The sequence below is a fragment of the Citrus clementina genome, unplaced genomic scaffold (assembly GCF_000493195.1).
Source record: "Citrus clementina cultivar Clemenules unplaced genomic scaffold, Citrus_clementina_v1.0 scaffold_3, whole genome shotgun sequence".
Lineage (NCBI taxonomy): Eukaryota > Viridiplantae > Streptophyta > Magnoliopsida > Sapindales > Rutaceae > Citrus > Citrus x clementina.
The window spans coordinates 44,025,032-44,040,757 of record NW_006262339.1 but is presented as its reverse complement, the minus strand read 5'-3'; the positions used below and the strand labels follow the sequence as shown (position 1 = coordinate 44,040,757).

The window sequence follows — 15,726 nt, the reverse complement described above, 5'->3', positions numbered from 1 at the left end:
ACAGCTGCTTTGTCTTTGTGGAAGTATAATATATATTAATCTTACAAGATGAATTCAGCAAGTTTGACATCCAGAGGTGGGAAATTTCCCGGTTGAATACAACCAATTCATATGTATTTGCTGTATTCAAATGGCACTTAAAAAAAAAAAAAAAACTTACAATCACTATTTTGTAGCAAGTTTAACAATATTATATCGGATTTCTTAAAAGAAGTCGGACAAATAAGCAAATGAATTTATGAATATCATTTGTCTCGAGAAATTTTGTTCGATGTTACTTTTGTCCATATACGTTTGGATTTATCATGTAGCCTCCGGAATTGCCGCCTGGCCGGACATGCCTTCACCGATGGGCTCAAATCAGGAGCAAAAAAATTATTAATATTTTTGTTTGATATGAGTACGGTAACACTTGGAGGAATCCCTGGCCAATTTTATGTTTTGCGTTGAATGTACGGATTTTGTCATTTTCTGGCGTGATTCATGCTCTTACCAAAGTACTAACGAGTAGGGACGAACGATAATCAATTCATCTTCGTACAATTCTTTCAAAACAGAGAGTACTCTTCTTTTTTAAAAAAAAAAAAAAAAATTTATTCCGGTAACTTAAAGTTTACGTCAATACAATTTTTAACTTGAATATTCCCTTCATTGAGAAATATTTACGTTCGTCAACCATCAATTTAATGTCGCATTTATTTTTTTACTCAAAATTTAAATGAATTTGATTTTTTTTTTGAAGTATGGATAAATCATAATATAAATGTTTGAATAGTCTATTTATTTTTTTATTTTTTAATATCTAAATATAATTAATATCTTATTTATTTTTATAAATTAAAAATATCTTAAAATGATTATCTAACATTTATGTCTTTGTAAATTAAAATAAAAAAGAATTAAGTTTTATAATTTAAAAAATAATTATATTTAATAGATTTTTTTAACATAATATTAACTTATGGGTCAAATGTTTACCTATTCATATAATATTCACAAAAGTTTATTTTTTTATTTAAATATTTATATTTAAAAATCTAAGCTATCAATGGGTCTTTGTCTCAGCCATAGAGTCTTTACATTTTTTTTTCTATTTAAATATAAATATCTAAAAACCTAAACTATCAATGGGTCTTTGTCTTAGTGATAGAGTCTTTACATTTACTATGGCGTCAAGAAACGTGAGTGGACTAAACTTGTTAAAACGAAAAACGCAACCACAAAAGATAAAAGAATTCAACTAAATCCACTATTCCTCCCCTGTTTCCTTTGCTGGCTGGCGTTTCAACCAAAGAAAAAGGATTCAGGTGATAAAGCACAACAAACAACAAAAGCTACTTTTTAGTTGCACGAGATGCACGAAATTAAGACACCAATGTCTTGGTTTGAAGTTTAAACTGCCAATCGTCCGCACAAGTGTAATATTGTAACACACTTCAACTTGCAGCTGCCGGTTGTTTCATCTAACTACACAATATTCAAGGCCAAATGGTCAGTGGGTCAAGCTCAGAATTTGTAAAAGTTTTTCATAATGTCGTGTAGCACACATCTTAAATTAAGACTAAGTTCCCGGGAAAAACAATTAACAACGACGCAATAGTTAAAAGCTTGTGACAAGTGGCACGCACACTAAATGTAATTTCCAGTCCCACCTTTTTCTTCTTTTTTTTTTCTTCTTTTCCACACTGTGCCAATTTCCTGGAATGTGAGGTAATTAAACGTACATTTTTTTATGTTTTTTTTTTTTTTGGGGCCCTTTCGGCAGTTGTCGACATAGCCCCGTTTTTTGGTTTCTTTATGTGACGGAAAGGGCAATGTTGACTCAGACACAGCTTTGATGTTAATCTATTGTCGGACATGCCCGTGCTTTGGAAAAAAGGAAATGAAAGTTTTCTTTCAGTTGCTGTCAATGCAGCTTCCTCGCAGTTTCCTCTTGAGCTGGCTGTGTCTGAGTTTACTTTGGAAAGATACATGACATCTGCAATCTGATGTTAATAATAATCTTGGTGAGAATTTAATGAGTCTGTTTTGACCAAGACAGTGGCCAGAATGAACCGAACGTGGCAACAGCCAATGATGACAGACGCAAAGTGAGATTTCAACTCTGGCCTGCACTTCTGCCCACCACGTTTTTATTGTTTGATTTTTCTTTGGTATGGTTTGTCTAATAATGCGTGCCGTTGTCGTTGTTCTTGCTGCGGCTGTTGTTTTTCTCTGTGAATGTCAACAATGACGGCTAAACAAACTTTCGCTGTCGACGATCCGATTTTAAATTGCCTTTTGTATTGAGCAACAAGCAGTCCTAGTTTCTGTTTTGTCAACGGACAGCTGGTCCATTATGAGTTTTCAAGTCTTTTGCGCTAATACATTTTCTAGTTTCTTATAAAAAAAAACAATCTGACTCTTTTAACATTTTGGACCAGGAACCAATATCATTTAGATAGTTTGCTTCACAGTTCACACCACTCAACTTGCAAAACTTGTCTGTAAACTGCTTGATGCGAGGTGATTTGGAGATAACATTGGTCTACTAGTAATAAAATCTTATTTCAAAAAACCCAAATTGGACTTGGAATCCCAGAATTTTGACAGGAAAATGATTCGTCTATGATAACGTTTTGTCAAAATAGATAAATTCATTTGCAAGTCAGAAAACACTGCTTTAGTTTGCTTTAGTTTTACTAGAATAGGGGCCCAAGTTCCAAGCAGCCAAGATAAGAATTTAATATTTTGGAGGAATTGTGTGGCTTGCGAAAATCAATTTCTAAAAGCGTCAAATATTGTCATCGCATGATGACAGCTACTCAATCATATCAGCGTAGCCCATTAGCTTCAAATTCATAGTGACCGGCGACGCCGGCTACACTCCAAGCCCAATTTCTCTTTTGGACGAGTCCAATTAACAAGTGCTTAGGTCTGAACCAAAGCCAAATTCCGCCCCAGAGCGAAAACCCAAATTTTTTCAATCGAACACTCGCTAAAGAGAAGTGCTACTAGCACCCCTCGGTAATCCTCTTAAAACCCCTTTTTCTCACTGTACCCCTCAAATAATTTTACAAGGGGTGAAGCTATTTGAACCCATTAATTTGCTCTTTGTACCCATCATTCAACAAAATTTTTAATTATTAATTTATCCTTAAATAAAATTACATAAAGAACAATAAAATTTAAACAAATAAAAACTGTAATTTAATTATACCCATTTTTCGATAAACCATATCTACTCTTTCTCTGATGCCTATGGATTCATTAATGAAAAATAAAAAAAATGTAAACTAGTTTATAGAAGAATTCCCAAAACAAAGAACTATAATTCTCTTTGTAGGTTTTACTTAAGAAAGAACTTGACGTTGCTTTTTTTTTTTTTTTTTTTCTTCTCTTCTTCTTTACATAAACTTCAAATTCTGGTAATTAAGAAACAAAGCAAAGAACAATTACAGGCACAGCTGCTAGATTTCTTGTATGTCATGTTCTTACCCTACACTATGAAGACGTTATTTTATATTAAAATCCGTTCGATAAAGCCGATAGTATTATTATTATATATGAAACAAAACCACAAGGGCGGGAGAAAACAAAAAAAGTTCAATTTGTCATGGGTTTTAAGAAGATGGCCCATGTTTAGGCTTTAATCTCTTGTCAATTAATTAAAAAGAAATTGAACTCTACAGGAAGTTAGAAAAAGAAATTACCTGTTTTGGAGAGGCTACAGAGACTGACCAAGTAAAAATAGAGAAGTTAATAATGGGTGTAAAAAAAATAAAAAGAATAATATTTTAGTTGAGGTTATTTTTTAGATTTTTATAGGGTATATGTAGTAAAAATCTAATATCTAAATTTTAATGGTGGATTTATTGAGAAAACAAGTTTAATTAGTAAAATTATGGGTTCAAATAGCCTCACCCTTTTAAAAGAAATCGCTTTTTTTCCCAATAAAATCTATGTTAATTCCCTAAATACCCTTCTTCAATTCCAGAAATAGTGGAGTCTCTCTGCTTGAATTTATAGAAGAAAAGAAGTGGGGGCAAAGATAAAGAAATAGATTATTACACTTATGAAATGTAGGAGTGGTGGTTAAAACAAAAACTCTAGTGAAATTGGGAGTTCAAAACAAAAAAAGAAATCTTGAAACAGAAAAGCGAATGAAATTTGTATGATGATGAACAGTGAATATTCTCTTTTTAAGATTTTTCTCTTGTTCAGTGTTTAAACAGGAGACTGGAAGCATAAGGATGTACATTACCATACTTACAATTAATTCATGCAGGTATACAACAAATTATAAACAAAAATTGGCGATTCAATTGCTGATAATCAACCTCTTGTTGCATTTTTTTTTTTTTCCTCCATTGGATGCATGTGCCAAGATTTGGTAATTAAAAAAAAAAAAAAAAAAAAAAAAGTCTTGCATCTTAGGCTTAAAAAAGGGTACATACAAAAGTGGGGATTTTAAGAGGATTTTTGAAGGGTGCCAATAGCTCTGAGAAAAAAAATTATGAAAGGACAAATCTGCTAGAGTAGGTCTCTTTGACACACTTTTAAATTCCTCATAAAACCCCTTACCAAAAAAGGAAAATTCCTCACAAAGCCTCCTTTAAATAAAATTATCTAACAACCAAAGACAAATGAATTCATATCTTATTTTGAATGAAAATTCAATTAAATAATAAGTTATCTTTTTACAAACCTTTTCACCCTCCTCACTTCATAATATATATTTATATTTTAAATTTTAATTGAAAAACTATTTAAAGATTTAGAAATTTGTGATAATTTAGTACTATGGAGGTAAAAACTATGTAATAAGAAAATAATTTAAGATTTTAGGATTTGCATCTCTTTTATATATTAAAAAATTCTCTTCATAGTGTGAAGTTTTATGGCAAGATGATTGATTTTTAATTTGTGATTTTGTATTGTATAAATTAAATTGAGTATTTTTAGAAAATAAAATTGAAAAAGGGCGTCATAAGCATTTTGGAGGGGTGTTAAAAGATCCACTCTTATAGGAACTACTGTCCAAGCCCTTCAAAAACACCAACCGGCTCTTCATGGCCGAGTAGAGCCCCTGTCCATTGGATTATTTGACTACCTAAAATTGTTATGCCAACTCCAAATCATGGCAACAGGCTATCAATCCTATTATATATATACAAATACAATGTTCTGGAATGCTAGCTTGGGGAACATTAGCACAAATGCAGCTGTAATTCGCATGATGGTTATGATTGAAATGAAAAGATATTACAAGAGTACACTAACTAATTAAAATGAAGCAATAATCACACATTTAGTTATTGAAACAGAAATTACTAAGTGATTCCTAGATCAAGGGGCAGAAATTTCTTGAAGACAGAAATGAAAACAAACCAAAACAGGACAATATTTTCAGTGTGAAAATATTGGTGGTGCAGGGTGCTGATAATAACACTCATCCAGCTTTTCAGAAAACCAGTGCCAATTGGCTGTTGTCTAATGGCTGTTGTAACCAAAAAACACAAGTCACTTCGCAAAGGTGCTTGTAATGGACATAGAGAGCAAATTTGCAACGGGAGAAGATAGAGGAAGCAGTTATGATTGTGGTGATTTGACTGATTGTTGTGGTGCTGGCATAATGACCTGATAATTACCCGCAATGCATTTTGATGAATAAAGAAATATACAGATTACCATGAGCTCAGAGCTGTAATGTCCAAATAGCAACAAAATAGATGTCAATAACGCGAAAAAGAGTACCAAATGCAGTCTGCAGTTTCAGCGTCACTCTCACTCATGATTGTGGTATGAACCATCATAAAAATCAGATTCCTACAATTCAAGGTGTGCTCCTGGGCAGCTTAGTTTTCTCTCATAGTTAAGTACTTAAAAAATAATAATAATAAAACAAAGTAGAAAAAGTTAATTGTTTGAAAATAAAACAAAGGAAGAGCTGCCGAGAAAAACTAGACATGAGAGAATCACTTTGAAAGGGTATACATTAAAACAGCAAAGAAACACCGGCATAAAACTAATATGCAGTACTAAGATGCCCGTGAAACAACTTACATGCTAACATTACCCAGAATTAAAAGTCACTGTGTTACTTGTAGAGAGCAGACAATCACAAGGAGATTCTACCAATAGCCAGTCACTCAGGATTTAACAGTTGGACATAAAGATATTCTATAATTCCCTAATTCAATAAGCTCTATCATCGCTAATCTGACAATATTGACGAACATGCTTGCATATAATGAAAAACTAAGTTAAACAGATAGATAATCATACCTTTGCAGATCATTAACCCAAGAAGCGTTTGTAATTGTTATCAGAGCCAAGCAAGTCAGCGGCCCTATAATTCGTCCTAACCCTAAATTCGCGCTCACCCAGCCATTCCGAGCCAATCAAATCCCTCCACAAACTCCTCTCAGTCTCAGGCAACGACGCCCAGCAAACCAACTTCTCGACCTCCTTGGGCCCCACTCTCCCCGCAATTCTCGCATCTTGAAACGGCCTCAACAATCTGTCTTTCGCAAAGCCCGCGCACTTGTCCTTGGCGACAATCAAACACGCTTCCATTTCACGCACTTCGCAGTCCTCACGCTCCTTGAAGTCGGCGGGTCTTTGTCCAATTAGGTTTCGCCACCAAGGAGGCTTGCACTTTTTGGACGCATTGACGGAGCAACCGATCCTAGCGCCATGTTCGCACTGCGAGAGTACCTTGGACTCGCAGGATTCGTACGCCGAAGCCCACGACTGGTGGCTCCTGAAAGCGAGGAGATATGAGCCGCTCGATGGGTCGTCGTGTGGGACGGGCCCCCGTAGTAATGGGATTGGTTTATCGAATTTGATAACCGTCGATGCGGCTGAATATTCCTCCATGTTAGAATTTGTCCCCGTACTGTCCATTTTCCATTCAGCACTAGCAGCAAATTGTCATCATCTGGCATCAACCAATCAGACGATTCGATTAGTGGTAGTAGTTAAGTTATTATAAACAACTTATAATAATATATATATATAAGCATAACAATTTTTTTTCTAATTTAACTCTTTAAATGTTTATTTATTTATTTATTTATGTGATAAATATAAAAGTAAAAAAAATAAGTCCATCTCTAAAAAAAAAGTTATATTATTTTAATCAAACTCATTCTACCACAAAAATATTTTGACATTTAGTACGGCACACCCATATCTTTCGACCATGTGCATCACGCCCCCATTTCCGTCAATCTATCGTTAACTTAACCAAAAAAAAAAAAGATAAAATGATAATTTTTTAAGAACGAACTCTTTTATCCTTCGTTTCTTTTTATTTTCTATGTTTTGTTTTTCTTTTCTTTTTTTTCCCTTCCTCTTCTTTTTCTCGTCGGTATTCCTTCGTTCTTCTTCTTCTTCCTTTTTCTTCTTCTTCTTCTTCTTCTTCTACTTCTTTTTTCTTCTCATTCTCTTTCTCCTTCTCCTTTTTTTTCTTCTTGTCTTTTACTACTGGTGTCTGTCGGAGTGATCAACCACCGGCTTGAATCGACAACAACAAAATGGCGCGCTGCGTGATCTGCCATCGCTCGAAACCATCGCCTCAACTACTGCATGGAACCGCCGACGCCACCACTTGAAGCTGTTGCCGTCTCCGCCACCTCTATAATTTGATTTAGGGTTTGAAATCTTTCGTTTTAGGATTTTTTATTTTTGGATTCCTTTTTGTTAAATTTTCTTAGTTTGGGTCTTTTGTAATAGACTTTTACAATGAAATTTACTGCAAGTGTTTGGCATAATTAGATTAGGTTTCTTTAATATTGGAATTTTTTTGTAATCTGATGATGATTCTGTATTTGATTTTCTTCTTTCCTTTTGGAATCATGCTTTGTCTCTCATTTTGAAGTTTCCCCCTTTTACAATTTTGTTATGATACTAAAAAAAAAATTCGTTTCAATTTAATTGTAAAAAAATATAAAAATAAATATCGTTATAATAAATCTTTATTTCTTAATGTTAATTTTTTAAGTTGTAAGGGGTATTTTAGTACTTATATATCAATTTAATTTAAAACAGTGGTAGTATGGTCTTTTAGGTTAATAGCAGCCTGAACCGTTAGAATTAACTGATTTTTTGACGGAAATGGGGGCGTGGTACACATGGTCGAAAGATGTGGGTGGCCGGTGCTAAATGTCGAAACAATTAGAGGCTGACGATAAATTGCCCTTATATATATAAAAGCATAACAATTTTTTTTCTAATTTAACTCTTTAAATATTTATTTATTTATCTATGTGACAAATATAAAAGTAAAAAAAAAAGTCATCTCTAAAAAAAAGTTATGTGATTTTAATCAAACTCATTCCACCACAAAAATGATAGCAATTATAAAACTTTTCTTTCTTTAAAAATAATGAGATAAAAAATAATATAATACTAAATTAAAAACTTTAAAATACGCTCCAAATAAGATGTAAAAAGATCAATATTATCTCATTTAAAGAATTTTTTTGGAGAGTCTTTTAGAACTATTTTTGTTGATGTGCCTCTTTAAATAAGTAGTAAAATGTTATTTATTTATTTTTTTAATGATATTCTAACATAGTTTAGCTTGTAGTTTTATACCTTTATTTTAACGCTAAAGTGATGAGACATAAACAAATAACTATCAATTTTTTTTATTTCAATTCAAGGTAGGGGAAGTTCGATTTTATTAGGATTATGATTCTCTTTTTCTTTCCTAATCTCTAATAGTCTCTTAGATCTAATTAAAAAAAATGGCTTAATTGCAAATAAAACAAAACAAATCAGTTTGATTGTCAATATCAAAATTTAAAATTCACTTATAACCACTTATTTTATTAGGAGAGACTAAGAGAGGGAAAAAAAAAACTAAGAAGTGATCCTTGTCCATTTTATTATGAGTCGGGAAATTTGTACTCAAAAATATATTTTGAAATATTTTTTTTACTTTGTTCACTTATTTGATAAATTTAAAATTTAAAATTTTACTTTTACACACTCTTATAAGTACTGAAATAACCCTTAATTATTTTCTCTCATGCACAGATCAGATATTCAACAACTACATTAAAGATTTAAAAATATTAAATATCAACGAACGATTCCTATTCAATTAAGAAGGGTTGGTGGGATGACTGGATCAGAATCAGTTTACCCGTGAAGATTTGTGAATGAAGAAATAAAATAATGGTATCAATAAATATTTTCAAATAATGAAAAAAAATCTTTTCAAAATAACGATTTGCGTTTCTATGAATAAATACTTTTTATATTCTTTGAATGATAGATTAGATTTGATATTTATTTGAAACTCACATGTGATATGTAAACATTTAGTGGTTTGCGGGTAAAAGTATTTTAATTTATTTTTCTAAATTGTCCTTAATAATAAATTTATTTTAATATACATTGAAGAATTTTATTTTTAATAAAATTTTACTAAGATATCCATAAGAACGTTCAATGTCTATTTTAAAAGTACTAATAGACTCATCTTTTTATTGTTTTATTCCTATTTGTCCATGATTAGAACTCAAGTAGTCATTTAAAGAAACTGATGTACAATTAAATGGTCAAATCTTGAGACAATTTAGGAGACTATTTGAGAAAGTAAAAATTGATTTGTTTATATATAGTAAAACCTTAATAAACGAATATTCGATAAATTGATAATCTTGATTAAGTAATAAAATCTTTCAATTTTGACTTGGGTTAATGTACTGAACTAATAATTTTACTAAATGTATAAGATAATAATTTTTTAAGAACATATAAAGTTCATAATATTAAGGATTTTTTTCTTGATAACTTAAGTTTTCTCAATTCAACTATTTTCCAAAATATATATCTAATATTTGAAACTAAAAATAAAACTAATGATGCATTTATAGAGTTTATATTCTACATGTTTATATTATACATACTTTAAGAATATCAAATACTTTATCATATAGGGTGTTAAATTTGAAAAATATGTACATCAATTTTATGTCTAAGTACAATGTACTGACATAAATTTTTATGTAGATGTTCTAAAATTTAACAATTTCTCTTTTTTGTATATACACAATTCATGTTTCTTGGTCAAAAACTCAAATGAATGATATACGTACTAAGATGATACTATAAAATATAAAACATAAAAACTCTTCTTAAATCTGATGATAAATTAATAAATTATTTATTTATTAATAAATACATATCCTTACTAAGATGATTTTTTTTCTTAGTCCCAACAATTTATTTTGTAAAGGCTTTACCGTACATCATTTTGTTTTTCTTAATAATAACAATTTCATTCTAAAATATCAAAAATTTACTATCTATTTATAATTGTATGATTTTTTTTTCCTTATATAAGAGGTAGAAAGGTGATCAAAGCCTAATTCAAATTTTATATGTTGTTTTGGCTCTGTTAAATAGTTTAATCATCTCAACATATTACAGTTTTATATATGTATAAGTAAATGCTACCAGCATTTTATTGAATAAACTTTACATTAACGTAGACGTATGACGTAACAGAGAATAGGATTTTTAAAAGATCTGCACAAATACAAGAATTCTGCATATGAAATATTAGGACCCAACCAATAATCAGAATGCCATCATCATTCTTGCAAATTCCTCGAAGCTGACGAGACCATCACCATCTAAATCAGCTTCTCTGATCATTTGCTCAGTTTCTTCATCGCTCAGTCTTTCACCCAAATTCATCATTACATTCCTTAGCTGCATGCACACAAAATCGTTATTGTGCAGGGAGAAATTGATCAAGTAAAACTACACATCACAAATAAATTAATACTACTAGCTAGATTGGTTTCATATTAGTGGAAAAATGATACGTGTACTGTATAGTGGTTGATATGCACATTTACCTCAGCTGCTGATATGAACCCATCTTGATCTCTGTCAAATACTTTAAAGGCTTCTTTTAGCTCTTCAGAAACATTTTCCTGATAAAATAAATAACAATTCATGTTCGTTAATTTGCACCAAAACATATGCATCAATTTAATTTGATATTCATATATACAGATACGTATGTTGTAACCTTCATCTTTCTTCCCATGATAGTCAAAAACTCTAAAAAATCGATGGACCCATTTCCATCAAAATCAACTTCACTAATCATCTCTTGAACTTCTTCTTTCCTAGGATGTTCATCCTGTGCTGATTGGATCACTGTTGCAAGGTCTTTCATGGTAATTAAACCTACATATATTATGATATAATATAAATACACACAACACCATTGATAACGAATTAATAAAATGAAGCCACAGCACTATTAAAAAAAAAAAAACCAAAATGATTAGCTATAGAACGTGTGCACACTGTCAACACCTAATGAATTAACACACCGTCGGAGTCTTTGTCAATCATGCAAAAGGCTTCCTGGAACTCAGCAATTTGATCTTCTGTTAATGCATCGGCCATGTTTGGTTTTGAATAACAAAGTAATGATCAAAAACTAATTTTATTTCTTTTGCTGAAAGATGAGAAAAGAAAGTGGTGTTAGCTGGGGAATTAAGCTATGAAGATGGTTGGTTTGGCGCAGGCTAATTAATGGTGAGCAAGAATTAGTCTTAGTTAATATATATATATGTAAGAATCGACGTTGGGGCGGGGCTTGAAGAAACAGTCAGAGAGACACGCTTGAGAAGGGATTAATAATTTCCATTCAAAAAGGCTGAAATTTTCTTGAGGACATAGTCTCACGTCAACGATGGGATTAAGAAATTTTCATATTGCTCCAATCCGGGGAGCTTTCATTTTATTAGTCAACTAAGGCTGAAATTTTCTGGGGAGCTTTCATTTTCTAATTTCTAAGATCAAGATGTTCATAAAACTCATCCGATTTCAAAGAAGAATCAGAATGGGTCAAAAAGGCAATGAGGGTGATAGCTAGCTTGTTCCATAATATATAATTAAGGTAGCGTACTACATACAAGTAAATTTCATTTGTCTTTTTTGGTACAATAGTGAGATCAACGTACACACATAGTGACCGTTTGGTTTTATTTATATATCATGGGATTGGATAATTTTAGTGTAAAATAATCTTTATATCATGTTTGGTATAAAAAAAGTAAAGGTAGGGTAACAATAATGGGCCCACCACATAATCCCAATAGTGGCAAAATTTCATCCCAAGGGGACTCCTGGGATTACATTTTCTAAGATAAAACTTTGTTCTCTACTATTCATGGAATTAAAAACTATAACATGTTAAATATTAAAAAAAAATAAAGGAAGATTTTGTATTTTTTTTATAAATTGACCAATAATTATTGATTTAAGTTAGATTATATTACATGTCATTTTAAAGTAAATCTACAATGATTTTAATAAATTAATATATAAGACATTATTATTTACTAGCTAATCTCATGGCATACCAAACACAACATAATATTATATATAATCCAGTATTATCCAATCCAATCCTATCTTATCTAATCTGATCCAATCCAATCCAATCTAATTCGGCATACCAAACGATCCCATATATTTTGAAGGTAAAGTTTATCTTACATTAGTTGTACGTTACAGCTAAAATTTCTTAAATCCTTAGAAAAGATAATAATTATTAAAAACATCAATAAGGTTTTAAGTTTTACTTTAAAGCCCAAGTTACAGCCAGGCAATAGTATTGTTAGAAGTTTAATTTTTTTAAAATTTTCTATTTATATTTATAGTAAATTTAGTACTAAGTTGCTCAATAATTTTTTCTATTTTATTTAATTTAATCTCTAACTTGTTTAATCTTATATCTATTAAGTTTTTTATTAATTACATTAATGATCTCTTACTTTAATATATCATAATTTTCAATATTGAAGTCTTTTATTAATTGTTTAACTTTATTAAATTCTTTACTCAGTTAATCTCTTAACTTTTTAATTTATTTTTTATTTTCTTCATTGAAATTATTAATTTATAATATTTTATTTACACCTTCTATATCATTTATAGATACATTTGTGTTTCTTAATTTATTTAATAAATATTGTGACATTCAATTTAATTTATTATTTCTCCACATTTCTGAATCATTGATTAGATCAAAGGGTTGAAATCTTTCATAGAAAAATCCTCTTTGCCTATAACTAGAAGGCGGTAACTTATTGGTTTCTATGTTTTATGAAATTATTAGAGGTTTTGATAATTTATTCATTGTTCCATGTTTTTAATAGTTCGTTAGATTCATGAGATATTTATCATATGTAATATCTCTCATAATTTAGAATAATAAATTTAGATTACAAAATCTATGTAACAACATTGATGGTATGTATTAGGATGGGAAAGTAGATTGAATGTGTGTGTGTGTGTGTGTGTGTGTGTGTTACAAGAAAAATTTAGTCTATGTCTTAAAAGAAACAAGAAATTATAAATGAAGGTGCTAAAATTTATTCAAAAGTTGTAAATCTTTATGAATATAATAATCATTTAAATTTTTATAAAAATCCAGCAAAAGTTTTATAAAGTTTTTAAATAGATGTAGAAGAGATGAACTACAAACTTATTTAGTTATAAAAAATTAATGAGGACTTATTTGAAAAAAATAAGTAAATATGTGATTAAAAATGATTTTTTTTATAAATTACTATTACACCCACACCTCATTTCCTGTTAAAATTGTTTTCATTCATTAGATTTAAGAAATATCAAAATCAATGATCTATATCTATTGGATGTTTGTTACATTGTTTGTAAGATAAGCTTTGGCTATTTATCAATTCAAGTTTTGGATCTTTGTAGAAACTTTGTTATTGTATTAATTGGAAAAAAAATGATAGAAGATTGATAAAATAATCTCACTTGTTAAGAAATTATTATTTGGTTATAGAAATCAATACTATTATATGTACATAATGGAGATGCACAAATGATATACGTATCATAGGTTATAACTATATTTCTTTTTAATCATTAATTTAAAAATCTTACACAGCCTATTAATAAATGATGAATTATGTACTACAAATTATGTAGTACATAATTCATGTGCTGTATGTAAATTATGTAGTACATAACCCAACTACATACAGCATGTGTAGCGATGCTCAAGTTTAGTACTTTATTTTACGAATGCAAGCACTCAAGTTGCGCTAAGAAATTACGGCCGAATCTATTTGACCCCGAGATGATGGAAATGGAAAACACTACCGGCTGGTGCGGGTCAAATGCGGTACCCACCGATCGATCTCGTCGTAAAACGAATTCAAATCCAAACAACACTCAAATCTACCACTTTCTAACGCTTTAAAGAATCAAATAACTAAAATTGGCCCGTCGTCAATTTTGAAGAATTATTCTTACAAACATCGTATCGCTTCACTCTCACCAATATTTTTGAATAAAATATTTCATTCTTCTTTAAATTATAAAACGAAAATGTCCAAATTCCTATTCGAAAATAATTACTCTCATTTTGCGATACGGAATATGTTAATGCGCGTTGTTAAAGATTCGACTTATGTTTCATAACTTTTTCCACTTGAATGGTTTCTAAAATTACATCATCGGTAAGCACTTCCCAAAAAAATACCCTTTTTTTTGTATATTCTGATATCTGAATATTACATTGGGTTTCGACTGATCAAAATTTGAGCGAAATATATTAAATAATTTAGTATCCGAAGATCACATCGGATCCCGACTGATCCAGATTCAAATTGGTCTAAATTTAAACTGAATAAAATTATTAAGACGGTAAAACTCTTCTAATAAATATTTAACACAATTATATTTATAAGTCTCGAATTAAATCAGTTGATCTACGCGTATTTGGTCTCATTTTTATTTTTTAATATGCGCGTTAGCTTTCTTTTCAATGCACAAAAAAAAGGGATCCACTGCAGAGTGGTAATCGTGGCAATTAAAGAAAACGAGAACCTTAGAGCATCTCCAAAAGCCTATATAAATTTTATTTTTTAAATACATATTTACTTACCTATGTGGCAAATAGAATGGTGAAAAAATATGATATTCTCCAAAAGACTCTTCAAATAGAAATAAATTAATATTGTTTTAATCATATAATTAGTTTTTTAAAGGAAAAGTCAATAGTAATTAAAGCATTTCTCTCTTTTTCTTCAATGAAAAGTAAAACGAATATAAATTGAAGAGTGAGAAATTAACTCTTCAAATTTGAAGAGAGAGAATTAATTTTTATTTGAAGAATCTTAATTGAAGTGTCTTTTGAAGTTCTAAATATTGATGTGACTTTTCAAATAAGTAATAAAATCTTATTTGAAGAGTTTTTTTGGTGATGCTCTAGGACTCTTCAAATAAGATTTTATTACTTATTTGAAGAGTTACATTAACATTTAAAGCTCCAAAAGACACTCCAATTAAAATTCTTCAAATAAGAAATGATATTCTCTCTTCAATTTATATTTTATTACTTTTTGTTAAAGAAAAAAAATATACTTTAATTACTATTAATTTTTCTTTTAAAAAAATAATTATTTAATTAAAATAATATTAACTCATTTCTATTTGAAGAGTTTTTTAAAAAATAATATATTTTTTCACTTATCTATTTGCTACATAGGTAAACAAATGAATATTTGAAGAGTAACATTTATAGAGTCTTTTGGAGATGCTCTTAGGAGTAAGGACGACGCAACTCTATACCCTCGAGAGATACGAATGACACGTGGATAAAAGAAAGCCAGCAACCATGAAGGTCTACCCTAAAACAGTGGTCGCGCAGTTTAGTAGATTCCT

The 15,726-nt window shown here is 30.2% G+C and overlaps 2 protein-coding genes across 7 annotated transcripts; both read right to left on the bottom strand.

Moving 5' to 3' along the window:
- Positions 1-5,172: 5,172 nt before the first annotated feature.
- LOC18049314 lies at positions 5,173-6,949 on the bottom strand. 6 transcript variants are annotated; one of them, XR_002906267.1, is made up of 3 exons: positions 6,268-6,949; positions 5,737-5,861; positions 5,173-5,619 (listed from the first exon to the last, which is right to left on the bottom strand). XR_002906267.1 is itself a non-coding variant. In XM_006443900.2 (2 exons), exon 1 carries the CDS (start codon positions 6,886-6,888, stop codon positions 6,280-6,282), a length of 609 nt encoding a protein of 202 aa, XP_006443963.1. In that variant the 5' UTR covers positions 6,889-6,949; the 3' UTR covers positions 5,173-5,861; positions 6,268-6,279. The 6 variants fall into 6 exon arrangements, 4 of the variants coding, with proteins under 4 accessions (XP_006443963.1, XP_006443962.1, XP_006443964.1 ...); XR_002906268.1 differs by having other exon boundaries at positions 5,737-5,808; XM_006443900.2 differs by having other exon boundaries at positions 5,173-5,861.
- A 3,629-nt stretch (positions 6,950-10,578) lies between these two features.
- Positions 10,579-11,424, bottom strand: LOC18048003 (calmodulin). Its single transcript, XM_006443898.2, has 4 exons — positions 11,349-11,424; positions 11,039-11,199; positions 10,863-10,940; positions 10,579-10,713 (listed from the first exon to the last, which is right to left on the bottom strand). Exons 1-4 carry the CDS (start codon positions 11,422-11,424, stop codon positions 10,579-10,581), a joined length of 450 nt encoding a protein of 149 aa, XP_006443961.1.
- Positions 11,425-15,726: the final 4,302 nt, after the last annotated feature.

Bases quoted from the DNA above. Each gene is read 5' to 3' on its own strand.
- LOC18049314 (XM_006443900.2), bottom strand. From the start codon at position 6,888: ATGGACAGTACGGGGACAAATTCTAACATGGAGGAATATTCAGCCGCA.
- LOC18048003 (XM_006443898.2), bottom strand. From the start codon at position 11,424: ATGGCCGATGCATTAACAGAAGATCAAATTGCTGAGTTCCAGGAAGCC. The intron at 11,200-11,348 runs GTGTGTTAATTC...TAATATATGTAG, and splicing joins GATTGACAAAGACTCCGACG to GTTTAATTACCATGAAAGAC. The intron at 10,941-11,038 runs GTTACAACATAC...TTATTTTATCAG, and splicing joins TCATGGGAAGAAAGATGAAG to GAAAATGTTTCTGAAGAGCT.